General features: G+C 45.8%; 1 protein-coding gene across 1 annotated transcript in view; it reads right to left on the reverse strand.

Annotated features, from left to right (window-relative positions):
• The window catches only part of LOC310870913 (disco-interacting protein 2 homolog C-like), a 256,194-nt gene extending 235,740 nt beyond the window's left edge, over positions 1–20,454 (reverse strand). Inside the window, 1 exon segment of the mRNA XM_083782282.1 lies at positions 20,016–20,454. Coding sequence (XP_083638408.1) covers positions 20,016–20,094 — 79 coding nt within the window. The 5' untranslated portion in view covers positions 20,095–20,454.
• Positions 20,455–20,931: the final 477 nt, after the last annotated feature.

Genomic DNA, 20,931 nt, shown 5'->3' on the forward strand with positions numbered 1-20,931 from the left:
TGACCCCAGAGTACCGTTAGGTGACCCCAGAGTACTGTTAGGTGACCTCAGAGTACTGTTAGGTGACCCCAGAGTACTGTTAGGTGACCTCAGAGTACTGTTAGGTGACCCCAGAGTACCGTTAGGTGACCCCAGAGTACCGTTAGGTGACCCCAGAGTACCGTTAGGTGACCCCAGAGTACCGTTAGGTGACCCCAGAGTACCGTTAGGTGACCCCGGAGTACCGTTAGGTGACCCCAGAGTACCGTTAGGTGACCCCAGAGTACCGTTAGGTGACCCCAGAGTACCGTTAGGTGACCCCAGAGTACCGTTAGGTGACCCCAGAGTACCGTTAGGTGACCCCAGAGTACCGTTAGGTGACCCCAGAGTACCGTTAGGTGACCCCAGAGTACCGTTAGGTGACCCCAGAGTACCGTTAGGTGACCCCAGAGTACCGTTAGGTGACCCCAGAGTACCGTTAGGTGACCCCAGAGTACCGTTAGGTGACCCCAGAGTACTGTTAGGTGACCCCAGAGTACCGTTAGGTGACCCCAGAGCACCGTTAGGTGACCCCAGAGTACCATTAGGTGACCCCAGAGTACCATTAGGTGACCCCAGAGTACTGTTAGGTGACCCCAGAGTACCATTAGGTGACCCCAGAGTACCGTTAGGTGACCCCAGAGCACCGTTAGGTGACCCCAGAGTACCATTAGGTGACCCCAGAGTACTGTTAGGTGACCCCAGAGTACCGTTAGGTGACCCCAGAGTACCGTTAGGTGACCCCAGAGTACCATTAGGTGACCCCAGAGTACTGTTAGGTGACCCCAGAGTACCGTTAGGTGACCCCAGAGTACCGTTAGGTGACCCCAGAGTACCGTTAGGTGACCCCAGAGTACCGTTAGGTGACCCCAGAGTACCGTTAGGTGACCCCAGAGTACCGTTAGGTGACCCCAGAGTACCATTAGGTGACCCCAGAGTACCGTTAGGTGACCCCAGAGCACCGTTAGGTGACCCCAGAGTACCATTAGGTGACCCCAGAGTACCATTAGGTGACCCCAGAGTACTGTTAGGTGACCCCAGAGTACCATTAGGTGACCCCAGAGTACCGTTAGGTGACCCCAGAGCACCGTTAGGTGACCCCAGAGTACCATTAGGTGACCCCAGAGTACTGTTAGGTGACCCCAGAGTACCGTTAGGTGACCCCAGAGTACCGTTAGGTGACCCCAGAGTACCATTAGGTGACCCCAGAGTACTGTTAGGTGACCCCAGAGTACCGTTAGGTGACCCCAGAGTACCGTTTGGTGACCCCAGAGTACCGTTTGGTGACCACAGAGTACCGTTAGGTGACCCCAGAGTACTGTTAGGTGACCCCAGAGTACCGTTAGGTGACCCCAGAGTACCGTTAGGTGACCCCAGAGTACCATTAGGTGACCCCAGAGTACTGTTAGGTGACCCCAGAGTACCGTTAGGTGACCCCAGAGTACCGTTTGGTGACCCCAGAGTACCGTTTGGTGACCACAGAGTACCGTTAGGTGACCCCAGAGTACTGTTAGGTGACCCCAGAGCACCGTTAGGTGACCACAGAGTACTGTTAGGTGACCCCAGAGTACCGTTAGGTGACCCCAGAGTACCGTTAGGTGACCCCAGAGTACCGTTAGGTGACCCCAGAGTACCGTTAGGTGACCCCAGAGTACTGTTAGGTGACCCCAGAGTACCGTTAGGTGACCCCAGAGTACTGTTAGGTGACCCCAGAGTACCGTTAGGTGACCCCAGAGTACCATTAGGTGACCCCAGAGCACTGTTAGGTGACCCCAGAGCACCATTAGGTAACCCCAGAGTACCGTTAGGTGACCCCAGAGTACCATTAGGTGACCCCAGAGCACTGTTAGGTGACCCCAGAGCACCATTAGGTAACCCCAGAGTACTGTTAGGTGACCCCAGAGTACTGTTAGGTGACCCCAGAGCACCATTAGGTGACCCCAGAGCACCATTAGGTGACCCCAGAGCACCGTTAGGTGACCCCAGAGTACTGTTAGGTGACCCCAGAGCTAGGGCTGGGCGATATGACAAAATCTCATATCACGATATAGAATTTATTTTATCACGATAACGATATACTCACGATATAGCATATTTTTTACGATACCTATTTTTTTATCTAAAAGAATTTATTTTTGTTCAGGTCGAGTACTTTACTGTACTTGGGCTGTACTGTACTGTACTGTACTGTACTGTACTGTACTGTACTGTACTGTACTGTACTGTACTGTACTGTACTGTACAAGCTCTCCTCCCTGGCCTCTGTCTGTGTTAGGCTGCACAACAGTGACACTTGGTGGTGACAATAGTTATGCTATTTCCGTGCTCGGATACAGGGACAGGGACACACATAGCTGTCTATAATGGTTGCACCACTCAAAAAACAATTACATTCACATTATCCAGTCTACTTATATGAATATAATACTGATGCCCTTCCCATGCACAGACAGGCCCAAAGCAAGTACAAAAATATTACAAAATAAAATGTATATAATAATAATTAGAGGCTGAACTCAATTGTTCAGCCTCTGTAGACATTTTTAAAGCACAGCTCAAGACCCACTTCTACAACATTGCTTTTAATTGATCTTTTATTTTTTGTTATTCATGTCCTCACTGTATTGCATCACTGCTTGTTTTTTAATGTCGTTGCCTTGCTTTTCTTTTTTTCTCCATTGCTCTGTAAAGCACTTTGAGAGCTGCATTTCATGTCATGAAAGGTGCTATACAAATAAAGTTTTATTAGTATTATTAATAATAATTATTATTATGACAATTAAAAAGAAAAAATAAAGAAATAAGACGTTGCCATTCAGACACAGAAGTACAGGCCTGTGTCTGCATTAAATTGGCTTAAGGAAAAAATAAATATCTCATGTCACAGTTTGTCACTACAGTTGTTTCAGTTCATTTAAGCTCTGTATAGGGAATCAACATGTTCTGTTGTAGTTATAGTTTAGTTTGTTAAAGACGTTGGGCAGCTTAACGATGTTTAATTGACTACAGGCGATAGAGTGAGAGAGAGTGAGAGAGAACGCGATCTTGTCGTCAACTCTCCATGCCCAGCTGTGCGTATGGGAGTCTGGGACGAGTGGGGCTTTTTCTTTTCCTTTTTTTTTGATGATCACAACAAAGTCAGCGTCTTGTGTTGTTGTTGTAAGCTGTTGCTGAATTAAGGACTTTTCAAATGGAATAATTTATTTGGAACAATAAAACAAGACAGACACGCAGCAGGAGGACTGCACAGGTAAGAGGAACGTCTTCGTCTTGGAAGAAGTTTGCAGTGCACCAGACGACGGACAAGCTTATTGTTCAACTGTGTAAAACATGCGTGGCTCACGCAATTTATCAATTTGACCCAACATGAAACCTGCATTTATAACAGTGAATGACCGGTTACTTTAGGGCGCGTTCGGAAATAGCGCACTAGGCGCACTGTGCAATGCAAACTGATAGATTAGTTCGCTCCGGTGTGGTATTTCCGAACGTGCCCCTTACACCGCTCTGAATCTCGTCAGCCATCATCTCCCTTCATGTAATCAAAACCACTTCCATATCCATACAATGGAAGACGTTGCCCCTCTTTTAGGTGCAAGCACCACCTCGGCTTGTGTTGTGGTCGTGTTGGCCTTAGAGTATATAATAGAGAAGACATCCGAAAGGTGTTGGCTCACTGTTTTCAGTGCGCGCGGTGGGCTGCTGGGCATGCCGTATATAAGCGCTGTGACGTAAAATACTGCCGTAAAGCGAAACGGCGATATAAGCGATATAGCTTTTTTTTCGTGATAGACATTTTCTATCGAAAATACGATATATATCGTCATATCGCCCAGCCCGGCCAGAGCACCATTAGGTGACCCCAGAGCACCGTTAGGTGACCCCAGAGTACTGTTAGGTGACCCCAGAGCACCATTAGGTGACCCCAGAGTACCGTTAGGTGACCCCAGAGTACTGTTAGGTGACCCCAGAGCACCGTTAGGTGACCCCAGAGCACCATTAGGTGACCCCAGAGCACCATTAGGTGACCCCAGAGCACCATTAAAGTATTGTTTTACTGTACATACCAGAGCCAGCCCAGTATTGTTTACAGTATATGAGACCCTGCAGTGAGTCATGTTTATTATACCAGACCAGGCCAGTACACACAGTATTGTTTACAAGACCTCAGTTCAGAGTATTGTTAGCTTACAGCCCAGAGAGACCAATGCTAATTTTAGCCATATTTTGTCACGCTCCCTTACCGTTACTTCTGCATCTCTCTAACAATCTCTTTGTCCCTCTCTCTCTCTCTTGCTCAACTCTCCTTTCCTTTCTCTCTCGCTTTCTCCCTCCATACTTTTATCCCGCTCTACCTCTTTTTTCCCCCCCTCTCTCTCTCTCGATCACTCCCTCCCAGAATTCTCTCTTCTTCCCCCTCCATCAAAAGCCTCTTTCTAATCTCAGAGTGGTTTGAACCAGTTTTTGGGGAAGAATGTCTTCACGGATGAGAGCAGTGCGAGGCAGATTCCTGGGATAAAGCAGAGAGAGGGAGGGGAGGTGGCTTCTATGTAGTAGGCGAGGAGGGGCAGATGGATTTTTATCATTAGCGTGTGTTCTGTTACTCACTGTTCCTCTCGGGTCTTTGATGACTATCACGCTTCATTTGAGACCTAATACTTTGTTGGCCAACCGTGGCGTATGATGAAAACAATGTATTTTCAACTAAAAACAAGTGTTGGTGTGCTTGGCAGCAGGGATGCATTGCCAGCCAGCCTGCCATTTCTGTCGTTTGTTTTAAGGACTTGTTGACTGCCTGCGCACATAACTGAAGACTCACTTCTGTGTGCAACTCTCGTACAACTGTCGGCTACTGGGGCTGATCTCCCGAGCATCTGGGAACAGCAGCGGAACAGAGCATAACTGCAGTTTGAACAACACAACAGGGATATGAGAACACACAGAGAGGGAAGAAAGTACCTCCAACACTGACAGAGATCCTACAACAAAGCTTCAGTGTTCTCCAGCTGAGAAGAATGTGACCAACCAGGGAGTAGGACAAGAGAAATATCTCACTCAATGTTTTTTTCCTTACGTCTAATTTTACTCTCGTCTTCCCCTCCTCTCTCCCTCCAGTTCAGAAATGCCTCACACTGGTTCTCAACCCGTGGGTCAGGACCCCCAGGAGGGTCCCCACATGATTTTGGGGGGTCCCCAGACGATTAGCTTAATGTGCAACATTGTTTTCTCACAGTAGAAAGAGCCTAACACAGGGTATCTGCACATTTTCACTTAAATCAACATTGGCCAAAAATGTAATGGCTCAACTCCTACAATGCCAAGTGCTTGTCAGGGTGGGGGGTCCCCAGTTCAAATATGATAATTGTTTTGGGGGGGGGGGGGGGGGGGGGTCGCGACCTGAAAAGGTTCAGAACCAAGCCCCCTTTACCTGGTTGAGTCACAAGAAAAAGTTGGGTGGTTGTACAAAATAAAAGGGCAGGATTTGCAACAAGGTATAAAAGCAAAGCACAAAAGTGTCCAAAAAGCCAACGTCAATGCCATCAATCCAACAAGGAGTTCTATGCGTGCTCCTCTATCCTGGAGCTGATGAAGCTGTACCATTTACACCCATTAAGTGGTCTGCATTGTCCCACACAGTCAGCCTACTGTCTACATGCACAAAAGGGTCTCTAAGTCTGCTATGTGACAAGTTTGGTGACGCACGCACGCACACACGCACAAGAATTATGCCAGAATAACGCAACAGATTAAATTTAATCAAATCGTAAACACAGAGCAGAGTTTTTTACTTTTGACAGTGAATGAGAGGAGAGTGACTTTCCTAGTAAAAAATAGTTAACTGGTCAGGTCTCGCTACATCTTTCTAAAGCAGAGCTGACAGGTCAGCCTCCCACGTTGTGTCAAAAGCAGTAAGGCTGAGACAGAAAGAGCCCAAGCCCGCTGAGGTAGATCAGCGGCTGCCGGCCTCTTCTGGACGTACTTCTAGGATTCAAATCTTAGCTTGTTGGCCGTTATTGGGGGGCCCACCAGTGTTTTTTAGTTCTATTTCTCCATCCGTATGTGTGTGTGTTACAACTAGCCGGCTCTGGTGTGGTGTGGTGTGGTGTGGTGTGGTGTGGTGTGGTGTGGTGTTGTGTTGTGTTGTGTTGTGTTGTGTTGTGTTCCCTCCCTAACGATTTTGGTCTAGTTTAAATTTGTTGACAATTTTTTATATATTTAGTCTTGGTTTTAGTCATCATGGCTTAGTTTTTATTTAGTTTTCCTTGGTGAAAAAAGGTTGTCGAACATTTGTTTTGCCCACTTGCGATAGATATCCTCACTGCCCACCGGTGCACGGGCTGCGTCCCACCGGTTGGGAACCGCTGTTGTAGCAAAAGCTGGGAGCATTTTGTGGGGAAGCCAGTAAGCCACTATGCCGCCCACCAATTCCTCCAGCCAGCCAGACCAGAGTTTTAGAATAGAAAGTAACCTCTGTGGCGACCATCCATCTACATGTAAAAGACTTCATACGGAAGGTAACCAAGCAGTCACTGGTACATTCCCAGTCCTTTATGCCTTTTAACATTGTTATCGTGAAAACCCACACAACAGGCCACAAGTTGGCCAAATTGGAATTAACTGCCTAAACTGAAGAAATGGGTTTGGAGACTAACAAGCTAATGAGGTGAATCGGAGGAACACACAACACAAGTCACTGCAGACCAGGAAACGAAGATATTCCATGCAGGGTCAGTCACGGTTAGAGCGCTAGGGGTCACGAGGTCAATGCTGGGACTGTAAACTCTACCTGACCCTTAACAGTGGTGTAAAGTCAATAAGCACATGTACTTAAGTACTGTACTTAAGTACGATTTTGAGGTATTTGTACTTTACTCCAGTATTCCCAATTACCAATACTTCTACTGCACTACATCTCGGATCAAAATATTGTACTTTTACGCCACTACTATTTATTTGAAAACTTTAGTTACTAGTTACTAGTTAGATTATGAATACAAAACATACATGAACTACTTCAGCCCTATAGACATTTTGGCCATTTGAAAATTGCCTATCTAAAAGCTCACAATGCGTCGCATCACATAGATCGGCTATTTTCAAAAGGTTTGTATACATTTGAACTGAATGAGACATTCCGCAGCATAATGAGTAGGGCTGACCTTCGATTACGTTTTTAATGATCGATTAATCGATATTAATTTGTATCGAACTTCGACGCTTCGAAACCCAACGGGGGGGGGGGGGGGGGGTGCGTGCGTGCGCGATGCGAGGCGCGGCGCGATGCGAGCAGTGACTCTTTGGTTTAAACAACGTTATAGCGGAGAGAAAGTCATGCTTGGATTGGTATCATTTATTTTAAACGATAAGCCTTCATGAAAGCAGTGACGCACAAATAATTAGGCATAATAAAACAAGTCAACTGCCTGACGCAGGCATTACCTCTCAAAAAATAAAATATATAGCCTATAATCAAAGCTTCTCTTCCGATTGAAACTCAGATGTGAAAACACCAAAAAAAAGCACCAGTCCTGGAGCTCCAGGCGCGCTAATTTGCGCCGCGGTCTACGCCGCTCTCAGACCCTTCCGACGAGGCTCTTTCTTGGGGTAGAAAAGTGTGGATGACCGCGGCTCAAATTAGCGCGCCTGGAGCTCCAGGACTGGTGCTTTTTTTGGTGTTTCCCCTGTCCCATGCGTGATTCGCCGCAGATTTTTCGCCGCGGATTTTTCGCCCCACTTGGGCCATCCCATATGTGTTCTTTGTTCTCCTTGCATATTCTAAAATGCAACCACACTTTAGATTTCTTTTGTGGCGGCATGAGTGCAGGCTGCTGTGTGTGTGTGTGTGTGTGTGTGTGTGTTGACTTCCTTGTTGTTACCACCACGAGTGAGCCGAGAGGGGAGGAGGCGTTGCGGTGCTGCGAGGCGCGAGCATGGCTCGCGGACCAAACGGGGCCGTCTCGCGGACCAAAAGCGGCCGCTTTTTTTTTAATGACTATTCGATTCAAAATTTAAAAATCGATTCCCGTGCGTATCGATTGAACATCGATTAATCGATTTTTTTGGGTCAGCCCTAATAATGAGTACTTTATACTTTGGTACTTTAAGTACATTTTGATACCTGTACTTTAGTGCTTTTCTCAAGGAAATTTTGATTACCGTACTTTTACTTGAAACAGAGTATTTCTATATTGCAGTATTGATGCTTTTACTTGTAACAGATTGTTTCTAGATTGCAGTATTGATACTTTTACTTAAGAAATGTGAGTACCTATTCCACCACGTGAACCCCCTATTCTGGGGTGAACATAGCAGATCTGCAAGCACACAACGCCTCAGTAGTATATATACTAGTAATACAAGTGTGTGTATATGCATGTGTGTGCGTGTGCGTGTGCGTGTGCGTGTGCGTGTGCGTGTGTGTGTGTGTGTGTGTGTGTGTGTGTGTGTGCGCTGCGGAGCAGAGGAAAGACATCATCATCATCATCCGAGGTAAATATTTGGCTGGCTCCGTTTGGGGAGGTTTTAAAAAGCCGTTGCAGAACGCTTGGACGAGGCAAAACAGAGCAGAGGATGAGAGAGAGTGGGAGAGAGTTTCCATATCGCTTTCATTTATTTTCACAGCGGGGAGGCGGGGAGATTTCACCCAGGAGACCTCCGCTTTGTCAGACCCACCTCCCCGACAAACACACTGGCTTCACAGATAGACAGGAAGTTGAATTAAAAACAGAGGGAAAGGGGGAGTGGGGGGGAGAGGAGAGGGAACAGATATAGACAAAGAGAAACAGAACGAGAGAGAAAGCGAGAGGAGGGGGGGGGGGGGGGGGGGGGGCGGGGGAGAGCAAAAGACGGAAAATGTAGGAAAAAGTGTCTGTCTTAGCGGTGTGATGCAATCGGCCAGAAACACAACACACACACAAACACACATGCACGCACAGTCACACACACACACACCTCTCCTCCCTGACACAGCCCTCCCCTTAGCTCCAAGAATGACATCACCTCCTTCAGTTTCTGCGATTCTGACAGCTGTAAGCAAGCACACATGCAGGCTGCATGTCTCTAAAACTACAAAGCCATAAATGCAATACAAATCCACACATGTAGGCTGTTATGTCGGTTATTAATTACAGTACCATAACTTAACTACAATACAAATTCACATACCGCTGGGTGATGAAGGCTGTGCATGATGTGACTGATCAATACAGTACCATAATAATATAATACAAATTCTTTCAAAATTAAATGTTATAAAGCACCATTTCACAATCTACACGTTGGCCAATGACATTGGACTGGACCGGGTTAGTAGGGGTCACAGTATCTGATTGAGGGGTGCAACAGTTAATCATTTGACAACTGATTTCCACGGCACTGTGACCAGCAGCACTGTGACCAGCAGCACTGTGACCAGCAGCACTGTGACCAGCAGCACTGTGACCAGCAGCATGTCTCTGTGACCAGCAGCACTGTGACCAGCAGCATGTCTCTGTGACCAGCAGCACTGTGACCAGCAGCACTGTGACCAGCAGCATGTCTCTGTGACCAGCAGCACTGTGACCAGCAGCATGTCTCTGTGACCAGCAGCATGTCTCTGTGACCAGCAGCACTGTGACCAGCAGCACTGTGACCAGCAGCACTGTGACCAGCAGATCTGTGACCAGCAGCACTGTGACCAGCAGCACTGTGACCAGCAGCACTGTGACCAGCAGCACTGTGACCAGCAGCATGTCTCTGTGACCAGCAGCACTGTGACCAGCAGCACTGTGACCAGCAGCATGTCTCTGTGACCAGCAGCACTGTGACCAGCAGCTCTGTGACCAGCAGCTCTGTGACCAGCAGCACTGTGACCAGCAGCTCTGTGACCAGCAGCACTGTGACCAGCAGCACTGTGACCAGCAGCACTGTGACCAGCAGCATGTCTCTGTGACCAGCAGCACTGTGACCAGCAGCATGTCTCTGTGACCAGCAGCACCGTGACCAGCAGCATGTCACTGTGACCAGCAGCACTGTGACCAGCAGCACTGTGACCAGCAGCTCTGTGACCAGCAGCACTGTGACCAGCAGCACTGTGACCAGCAGCACTGTGACCAGCAGCTCTGTGACCAGCAGCACTGTGACCAGCAGCACTGTGACCAGCAGCACTGTGACCAGCAGCTCTGTGACCAGCAGCACTGTGACCAGCAGCTCTGTGACCAGCAGCACTGTGACCAGCAGCACTGTGACCAGCAGCTCTGTGACCAGCAGCACTGTGACCACCAGCAGCACTGTGACCAGCAGCACTGTGACCAGCAGCATGTCTCTGTGACCAGCAGCACTGTGACCAGCAGCTCTGTGACCAGCAGCACTGTGACCAGCAGCTCTGTGACCAGCAGCACTGTGACCAGCAGCACTGTGACCAGCAGCATGTCTCTGTGACCAGCAGCTCTGTGACCAGCAGCTCTGTGACCAGCAGCACTGTGACCAGCAGCACTGTGACCAGCAGCATGTCTCTGTGACCAGCAGCTCTGTGACCAGCAGCATGTCTCTGTGACCAGCAGCACTGTGACCAGCAGCACTGTGACCAGCAGCATGTCTCTGTGACCAGCAGCACTGTGACCAGCAGCTCTGTGACCAGCAGCTCTGTGACCAGCAGCACTGTGACCAGCAGCTCTGTGACCAGCAGCTCTGTGACCAGCAGCATGTCTCTCTTATGCAGCTCTGCAGGCAACGGTGGGAAAAGTACTCAAATGTCTTACTTGACCTCGAAATTTAAAAACAATCTTCTAAATCCTCCAGTTTTCTGAAATAAATATTTTCACGATTTCTCTAAAATAGCAGACCTAACAAGCTTGTAGATCTGCTATTTTTCAATAACTAAATTATAACAATGTTTAAAACACCAAAAGGGGTTCCCGCCCAAAATGGGTTAAGTAAAAGTAATATAGAAATACTCCGTTACAAGTAAAAGTCCAGATCCGGTCTGGCAGTGTGCCGCGGGTTCAACTCCCGATCCCGACGGCCTTTGCTGCATGTCTTGCCCCAATCTCTCTCCCCATTTCCTGTCAGCCTACTGTCTGTCCCTCCATGGAAAAGATAGAATAAAGGCGAAAGCCACAAAAAATTTACTTCAAGTACCAAAAGTAAAAGTACTCATTATAGTGCAGAATTTCTTATTTCAAGTTTTAAAATGTATACAAAGATATATTCCTCAGTCAGACAGACTGAGTGCAGGGGAAAGGATTAACGGACAACACCAAGATCGGAGAGTGGACACGACACGAGACGCCATTGACTTTCAACAAGGACAAAGCAAACTCCGTTCCCTCCTTTTTGAGACGAGACGTACCAGGTGACGATAGACGTGTGAATCAACAGAAACACATCAAGACTGTATGATTGGTGAACAGACAGACAGACAGACAGACAGACAGACAGACAGACAGACAGACAGACAGACAGACAGACAGACAGACAGACAGGCATTTCCCGCCTGCCAACAGCAGGTGGGACCAGACTAATTAAACCACGTGAACCCTAGCATCCCTATTCTAGGCATGTCATGAAAAGGTACAAATAGACTGACATTTGGTGATCGACAAGCTCACACCGTATTAGGTTTAATCGTGTTGTGAGCTTGTAGATCGGCCATTTTCGCTACTGACGTAGAAGAAGGTATTCGAGGTATTCAGGGTTTAAAAAGGTTAAAGTATAACAAATCTTCAAAACTATTGCCGCTATCAGATTGACCTGCGTGAGTATAAATGCAGTCTACTAGTAGCCTAGTTGATTCAGGGATAGTACATTATATGCTTTCCCTGAATCAACTAGGCTACTAAATACTAATAATATACACACTTAATATAATATCCAGATCCACAGATGTTCGGGTTCATCGTCCCAATTGGGAAAGAGCAGGCATTTTGTTCGTCTCCGACGGCCAGAGAAAGCACCTCTGAAGGCTGACACTGATTGAACCGACGCGGCAGCCGCCAGCAAAATCAAACTGCTGATCGCGGGGGGCTTAGGATTGCTTTAATGGCAGATGGAGTGGCCGGAGCCCATTACGTTAAGCATTCATTGGTCGTCGGCGATTTCCCTACGCAAGCATTAATGTCATCTCCGTTTGGATCAGTATGGAGCCTGCGTGGTGGACCGAGGTGGACAGGCCATCTCGTCTCTTGGCCCTCAAAGTGTATTACACGGACAGGAACTTGATCCTTTGAAATTACTATGTCGTTGTAAAGAAAAATCAATAAACATATGTCAAAAAAAATAAAAGCGCTGCCGGGGAGATATCGACACGCCACACAGCACAATTCTCAGTATTCGCATATTTTACTTAAGTAAAAGTATCAACACTGCAAAAATAAAGTAAAAGTCCGGAATTCAAAATGTACTTGGGTGAAAAGTACATCAAAATGTGTACCAAAGGTACTCATTGTGCAGAATGTCCCATTTAAAAATTGCAAATGTACCACTGATTCTCAGTACTGTAAATGGAGTTGATTTCCACCACTGATTCTCAGTAGTGTAAATGGAGTTGATTTCCACCACTGATTCTCAGTACTGTAAATGGACCTTCAGGTACACTGAACTCTGGTAGTTCATTTTTACAGTCACTCTACTACGGTCTACTGAGTATCTTATTGAGTACGTGCTGCTGGCCCACATGGCCTCAGCTCTGATGTAATTCCCTCTTAAACCAACGTTGTATAACAACATGGATACAGGCTCTGGCTCATTTGCAATGAAATCTCCCTCCGTTTATTTAAATTTCCTCAGCTTCAATTTCAGCTTTAATTTCCTCAGACACCCCCACCCGTCGAGCTCATTTTCAGGGGTCCTAATGTTGAACAGGAGGAGTAAGATAAAGGCCAGTGGGGGTTCCTCACTGGCAGGTGAGCCAGTAGGGTACAACGGCAGTGGGAGGAATTGGGAGGAACTAAATTGGGTAAAAAATAATAATGGGGTCGAAAGATTTACATTTTGAAAAGATTATTATTTTTTAATTATAATAAAATAATCAATTTGAATTATATGCTATGATGCTGTCGGCCTATACTTGTGTGACTGAACCCACATTCATACACGTGCCTCGTATGAAAACCTTTCCTGGATGGAACGACTACACCGTAAAAATCTGAGTGTTAATTTGACTCCTGGGTTGAGCCCCCAAATGGAACCAAATGGACCCGTGAAGGGCATTCAAATAGAGTTTGCATTTGCACACTCTCTGACTTAAATTAGTCACTGAGGATTTTACTGCCTATGAGACAAACCCAACTGAGTGTCCACAGTCCACACCCACAGAGGCTGATGGCTGCAACGTGGCAATTTGGCAAAAGCAGGTAGCTGCACATCACTCCCTTTAATAAACACGGGTTCATATGAAATGACTCGAAGACTTTTAAATGTTTACGAGAAGAACATCTAAGGAAAAAAAGCTCATATGGCTGATGGGAAGGTACTTGTTAGGGCGGGAATGATATTGAGCATTCCAAATCCTCACACAGACGATGTAGCCTACAGTAAAACGTGGAAAAACCGGTAGCTCAACACACACACACACACACACACACACACACAATTATACACTGTGCTCTCTCTTTCCTTCTCTCCCTCTCTCTCGCAAAAACACACACGCATGCTTGCGCACACACACAGGACACCCCCTCGCCCTCCTAGGCAGTCTGTCCACATGTTTGTCATCAGCTGTCATATCCTTGCAGGCGGTAGCCTCTCCATACATATTCATCCCCTCTTGTCTGCCAGCCTGCAGCTCACCACATCCACTGGCTGCAAATGTCAACGGCCACGACAGCCATTTGTATCGGCCTGCATTTTACTCTTTCCTGTCAATTCTCCTGCCAGTGCACGTCGGCATGCACACACACTCACACAAAAGAGAGAGACAGGTGTTGTGGTTGGATTGATGCGTGTTGAGTTGCCACTGTTGGAACTTGATGAAGCCCTGCATGGGTGAAACGTTGTTTGGTTAAAAGAAAAGAAAAAGATTTCCATTTTTTCCCACTTTTCTACAGACTGTAGCCTCAATATTTCAGAGATATTATTGATATATGAACTTCAGATGATGACTATGATTTTCCAAAGTGGATCTAGTTTTGTAGTTTTATAGGTTTCCTTATGGAAAGCATGTAATAGCAACAGGTTGTGAACTTGTACATCGATTATTTTTAGTGTGACAAAAGTAGGGCATTCATTTCCAAAAAGAAATAATGTTTCTGCCTGCCAGCAACAGGTTGGAAAAGGTTCCCCACTGGGGCCACTATGAGGAGTGGTCATCATCTTCTAATGGGCTGAGAGACTGAGTGTGCTGCAGAGAATGAGTGGTCAATGAGGATGAAATGTGAGCAGAGTGGTCAATGAGGATGAAATGTGAGCAGAGATGATGGTCTTACTGGGCGAACCTGACACTATAGTCTCGGCCCGTCAGCCAACCAGGGAGGACAAGACAACCTCCAGTGGTGGAGCTTTAGTACAATATTGAGGTATTTGATTTTTATTCAATTTCGATTTCCAATACTTTTACTCCATTACATCTCAGATGCAAATGTTGTACACTTATACTACATTTATTTGAAAACTTTACATTTAATTTGTAGATTATTATTACAAAACATACATTAACCACTTCAGCCCTATACATTTGAAAACTTGAAATGGGACCTTCTGCATAATGAGTACTTTTACTTTTGGTACTTAAAGTACACTTTGATGCAAATATATTTGTATTTTTACTCTAGTACATTTTGAATTCCGGACTTTTACAGAGTATTTATATATTGCAGTATTGATACTTTTACTTAAGCTACTTTACTTTCTCCACTACTGACAAACTCTCTCTCTCTAGGTCTCTCTCTCCACTTTTTATGTGTCTCCTGTCTCTATCCCTTTCCTAGTAGTTTCAAAAGGAGCCGTGGTGGTAGCCAAGTGTTAGGAAGTTAATTGATACTTTCATGAAGCAATCACCTTCGAGCTCATCTCTCTCTCTCTCTCTCTCTCTCTCTCTCTCTCATACTCCCCGATGAAGAAAGAAAGAAAATACCATCTCTATGGTGACTGTCAGTCTAAAGGAGGAGGCAGCCAGCAGCGCTGATTAGTGCATGTGGTGGAATGGATTCAGCAGGAGGTCGTCTGTGTTTTGTTTGTGCTTTTGTTCTGTTAGGTGTCTGCGTTTTAAAACAAAGAAAAGAAAAGAAAAGAAAATAACGAACATGGCATGATTACTTTCTTGAACACTGTATTGTGAAATATTCTGTGGCAGAATTCTGAATAAAAGGTATCTCACTGTGACAGTACCCGTGGTGTATTTATGAGCACAACAGAGGCACATCAAGTATAAATCATAAATCATCATTATGTAGACGAATCCACAGAGGGGCGCCCTGGGCGCGGCCCTTTCTGAGGTGAATTATTAACACTTTGAGGGCTTTATATTAAAAGGTGAAATATACCGAGGCTACCGAGATTGTTTAATTACAATTGGAGCATACGCGGAAGTATTTGCGCCTTTGATCCATGAAAATCCCCCTGAAAATAGTTCCATGGCTTGTTGTTGAACGGAAAAATATTCCACCGTCGTGATGTGGAACAACAACAAGCATTATATAGCGTGGAAAGCAGGTTATGCAGCTAAACTGTTTTAACTGGTTAGCTACACCTGGTCTACAGGGCACTAATCCATGGAGCAGTGCCCTGTAGGCCAGGTGTAGCTAATCGGTTAATGGTACACCTCAGTAATGGCCACTCCGACAGTCCGCCCAAGGCGCCGCTCTGTGGATTGGTCTATAGCCGGTCAGGACCACAGGACACACACTGTGAACATTCTACCTACAGCACAGCGCTGTATGTGGCTGTGGACTCTGACCAAGTGATTACTCATTACTGTTTGAACAATGTGTTATAACAGCATCAAACTAGCATTCAGTCGACTGTCAGTGACACAGGTAGGTGTGTGTGTGGGGGGGGGGAGAGAGCGGGAGAGAGAAGGGTGTGTGTGTGTGTGTGTGTGTGTGTGGGTGTGTGTAACAGCAGATAACAGTATAAGGCATAAACTGTACCATTGTTATATCTTGCAGAAGAGCAACTCTGAGCCTCCAAAGGTCAGATCACCTGTGTGTGTATAGCGTCCAATGAACGACAGCCCCAGCCAGAGGTATAACGAGCAGGTCTGGTGAAACACATAAGAGTGTCATCAAGTGGTACCATTTCAGATTCAATCTTCAAACCTCTTCTTTTAACCTGATCAAGAATCAACTCAGACATTCAGCCATATTTTTATTTTCAATGGGGTTTTGTTTAGATTGGATTCTTTGTACCGCAGTGTGCCACAGTGGCCACATGAGGTTTGGGATGAGGGGCTGAAAGAAGACAGCTCTGCTTTTTGACTTGCTAGACAGAGAGGCCGAAATTCGACAGCCCCTGCACTGCAGGTTGCGACAGTCACAGCCACACAGTCGGGGCTCAGAGAGTCTAGGATGACTGGCACTGTGTAAGATGCAGAAAACTGCCTGGGCTGGAGGCACTTTCATTGATGAAGATATGTTATTTTTGTAAGAGAAGATATTTAAGTCCTTTAAAGTAGCTGAATTTAGTGTATACTTATATCTATCCATCTCTCTTCTCTATCAAAAACTAAAATCTCCTGTCAGCCTACTGTCTGTCCCTCCATAAAAAATATAAAATAAAGGCGAAAGCCACAAAAAAACATAAAAAAAAGAAAGAAAAAAAAAGAATCTCACCAGTAGAATGTGGCTTACAGTCCGTCTTGACTAGAGACAGAGTATGACTTACTAGCCACCATGACTAAGCCATTGTAAGGCACCGCATGAGGTCAAATCCTAACAGATTGTTCAAATTATGTTTGAGAAACCAGGAACAAAGGCTTAAGTACCAGAATTCATACGCTGTCGCACCATGGCATCACGCACCGAAAAGAGCCAACCCAAAAAGCTCACAATGCATCGCGTTGTGATCGGCTAACTTCGGTGCCCGACTCATGTCATGTGACAGAGTATTACAAAAATACGCATTACACATTCTTAGTCTATTCTCAGAGAGTGAAAACACAGTCACGAACATCGGCTCTACACCACTGACATGTAATTCGCCGGCCCAAATCTGAGGCCCCGATAAATCATACATCAACTTGTTCCTCTCAGACAGACTAGACTCTGCTGTAATTAGCAGTGGTAGAAGTGGCAACAGAGAGAGAGGGCAGAGTGAGGAAGCAAGGAGCCATGTGGCTGTGGTCATCATTCCATGGAGACAGAGGACAGAGAGAGAGAGATTCTTTATACGGATTGAGTGTAAAATAACAGATGGTCAAAGTATTACAGTTGCATCAGGTCGAGTCCAGATGTGACCGAGAGAGAGAGAGAGAGAGAGAGGAGGGGGGAGAGGGATGACATCAGAAAGTTCTGAGTTAAAGCCGATTCATGCTTCATCACATGTCGCTTTCAGAAAATAGCAGACCTACAAGCCCTCAACGTGCTACGGACAACGCATTGAGGGCTTTTAGGTCTGCTATTTTCTGTACGCTACACCTGGAGCCTGGATATATCGTTATCAGTTGATGTCAGAATCGTCAATTAAGAATTGGACAATATCAGAAAGTCGGATATCGGCAAATAAGCCAACATATACAATCCCTAATCAAGAGGTCCCACGAAACTCCCACGCCCCCATTAAATATTGGACTGGGCTGGTCTGCAGTCTGCAGTCAAAAACAGAGGTAGGAAGAGAAAGGAGGGAGAAACATCAGGGACTCAGGGCACAAGAAAGGGAAACGGCATTAGGAGAGAGAAATAAAGTGATATAGAGAGAGGGAAAGAAAGTGAGTGAGAGAGAGAGAGAGAGAGAGAGAGAGAGGGGAAGTGATAGAGGGAAATAAAGTAGTAGAGCGTGTGCCAAGGCATCTCAGAGCCAAAGCCTCTCAGCATCATTTCACTAATTAACATATATCTGCTCCACCCCCCCCCCCCCAGCTCTGACTTCTATCAGTGATTTAAATTATGTTCAATGTTCAGTATACACTATCTTTGTCTGGAGGCAGGTTGATGCACGGACGGTCAGCAATCACTTATGAGTGCTCGCTGATGTACGCATCAGCGAGCACTTACCAAAGGGGCGGAAAGTGTGAAATATATTCACTACACTTCACGAACAAGACATGAATTACTGTTGGCACGATAACATCCAGTCAGTGACCCAAACGACGGCCCACAAATTATGTCTGCAACGACACGTGTAGCTTGTATATCTGTAATTTTGGGCATTACAGCAAAGAATAGCAAAAAAGTAATAAACCGGCATTCATAAAATCGGCATCTTAAAACATTGATGTCTGCACAAGTATAGTAATGCAAAGCTTTGTGTGTGTGTGTGTGTGTGTGTGTGTGTGTGTGTGTGTGTGTGTGTGTAGGGTAAATAGGTCATGTGTGTGTGTGTGGGGACTGGGAGGGGGGGGCTAAAGCTTTGCATATGATGAGGCAGTTGCATTAAAGATGTCAACTAAGCATGTAAATAGTGGGGGTTGTTGTTACATGATGTGACCCCGTTTCCCTGTTTGTTTACAGTCTGTCCTCCAGGACACACACTATGCACCACATCTCACTATTAAGGCATTACTCAGATAGATAGATAGATAGATAGATAGATAGATAGATAGATAGATAGATAGATAGATAGATAGATAGATAGATAGATAGATAGATAATTTGGTCGCTATCGCACAGCAGCATAAGATACAGGGCAAGAAAAGTACATAACACTCATAATAAACACTATCAATAATAAATAACATATACAGCACTCTACACCATCACCAATAGATAGATAAGATGGCACAGTGTGTGTGTGTGGGTGTGTGTGTGTGTGTGTGTGTGTGTGTGTGTGTGTGTGTGTGTGTGTGTGTGTGTGTGTGTGTGTGTGTGTGTGTGTGTCCTCACTCAGCTGTACAACAAACGTCAGCTGTAGGATTTGCAGCAATGCCAAGGAAATGGCAATGGAATGTGTAGGCCTTGTGTGCGTGCGTGCCATTGGGGGTGCATTTTTTTTACGCGTGCGTGCGTGTGCGCAATTTCACTCAGCTGTGCAATCTCTCTCTCTCTCTTTATTTTCCATACATGGCCGAGGCGCAGCATCATTCCAGACTGTATACCGAGTGACTAGTGACTCCATGAGAAAGGCAGCACTCAGTGCTGCTGAAACCTGACACTGACAATCTCTGAGTCTGAGAGAGAGAGAGTACGTCGGCAATATGACATATCAATTTGAAGGGAGAGTAATGTAAAAATCGATACCAAGAAGAATGCATTTCAAACTCGCCTTTTTTTCTTTTCTTTTTTTTTTTTTACAAATGGCCCCTGCCATCTTCTTTGCAATAATAAGAGGATGAATTGCACATTTGTTCAAAAATAAATGCAGCGCCATTGCAGGCTGCATTCCAGCTGTGAACATAATTAATTAGGAGAATATCCCCGAGGGCCGAGACCCTGACTGTCAAACTATAACACTCCTGAGTAACTTCTGGACATGACAATATAAGCATCAGTGTACTTTCTGTTCTCCACTTTCCTCAACCAACCAGCAGCAGTGATTGGTAGCCCCACAAGTCAGAACCCAATGGTAGGCCTACTGAAGTTTCTGACATTTTTGAGACCCAGATACCATGGTAGCCCGGTTCGGCACGAATCGATTGGGCTGACCCAGGGGGTTCCGAGAGGGGCTAAGTGATTGGTTGCACAACAGTGTTGTGTGTAAACAACATAACAAACAGTACAGTGGCAATGATAATGTGACACAATGTGTCCTTTTAGCTTAATTTTTTCTTGATATTAAACTCAAGTCGCAAGCAACAAAGCCAGCTCTCTTGCAACACTTTCATTCGGTGCTCAAACTCCTCATTCGCAGGCAAGAAAATGTGTGTTCGCGCGCACATACACACACACACACACACACACGTTGTATAATTTCAAAGAGCCAGTCCTTACCTTCTGACAACTCCAATTCCAGCTCTGCAAGTCTTGCTCTCACCTCCAGTGGAATCGGTACGGTATCACGGTCGGCCATACCGTTTTATAATTATTAATTTACTACTGGTGCGTTTCCCCCCTTCTCTTTCTATTCTCCTCCTCAAACAAACAAGCCCAGTCAGTCTCTCCCTCTCAACGCTGTCCGTCCTCTGCAGAGCTCCAACGCATTGGAGAGGAGAGAAGAAAGTAGGTGCGCAAGAGAGAAGAAGGGAAGGGAAACTATATAAAACGCGTAAAGTTCAGGTCCTTTATTCGAGCCTTCGGTCGAGTCTCGCCATGGCTGTCCGTTGCCTCCCGTTGATAGTCCCGTACAGGTCTGTCTGGGAGGCTGGAGCCGAGGAATACACACTCTTTTCTCCCTTTGCCAGAGAGCGCTGCCTCCGTCTCTTCCCTCTCTCTCTACTGTTACAAACACACACACATACACACGGCGGTGACTCTGTAACTCTGAGTCGATGGGTGATTGGAGTCCGGTAGAGGGCGCCGTTCAGCCGCGTGCCATTTAGTCGGTTTCAAAACTGATGTGCTATATAAAAGATCTGAATGTGTTCAGTGGCCAGGTATTGTATGTTGATGAGGAATTTAAATTTGACTTGCATTGCTGTCGCGTATAGGAAAAAAAAAGATTACAAGAAAAGTATTACATCTCTGTATAAATGTATATGTGCAAATCAAATGTCTAATTCCATGTCTAATGTCACCTTGGGTGGCACTATAGCTGAGAGGTCATCTGGTAATCTGGATTCTGGAGGGCACTGGAGCATATTCTAGTGATGTATACTTTACTAAACATTTTGAACAAAATGAATAGCCAATTTTACATCGAGGTGCCCAGATGTCCTGTTTATATATATATATATATATATATAAAGTC

Source organism: Protomyctophum parallelum, assembly GCF_964188405.1.
Source record: "Protomyctophum parallelum genome assembly, chromosome: 14".
Classification (NCBI taxonomy): Eukaryota; Metazoa; Chordata; class Actinopteri; order Myctophiformes; family Myctophidae; genus Protomyctophum; species Protomyctophum parallelum.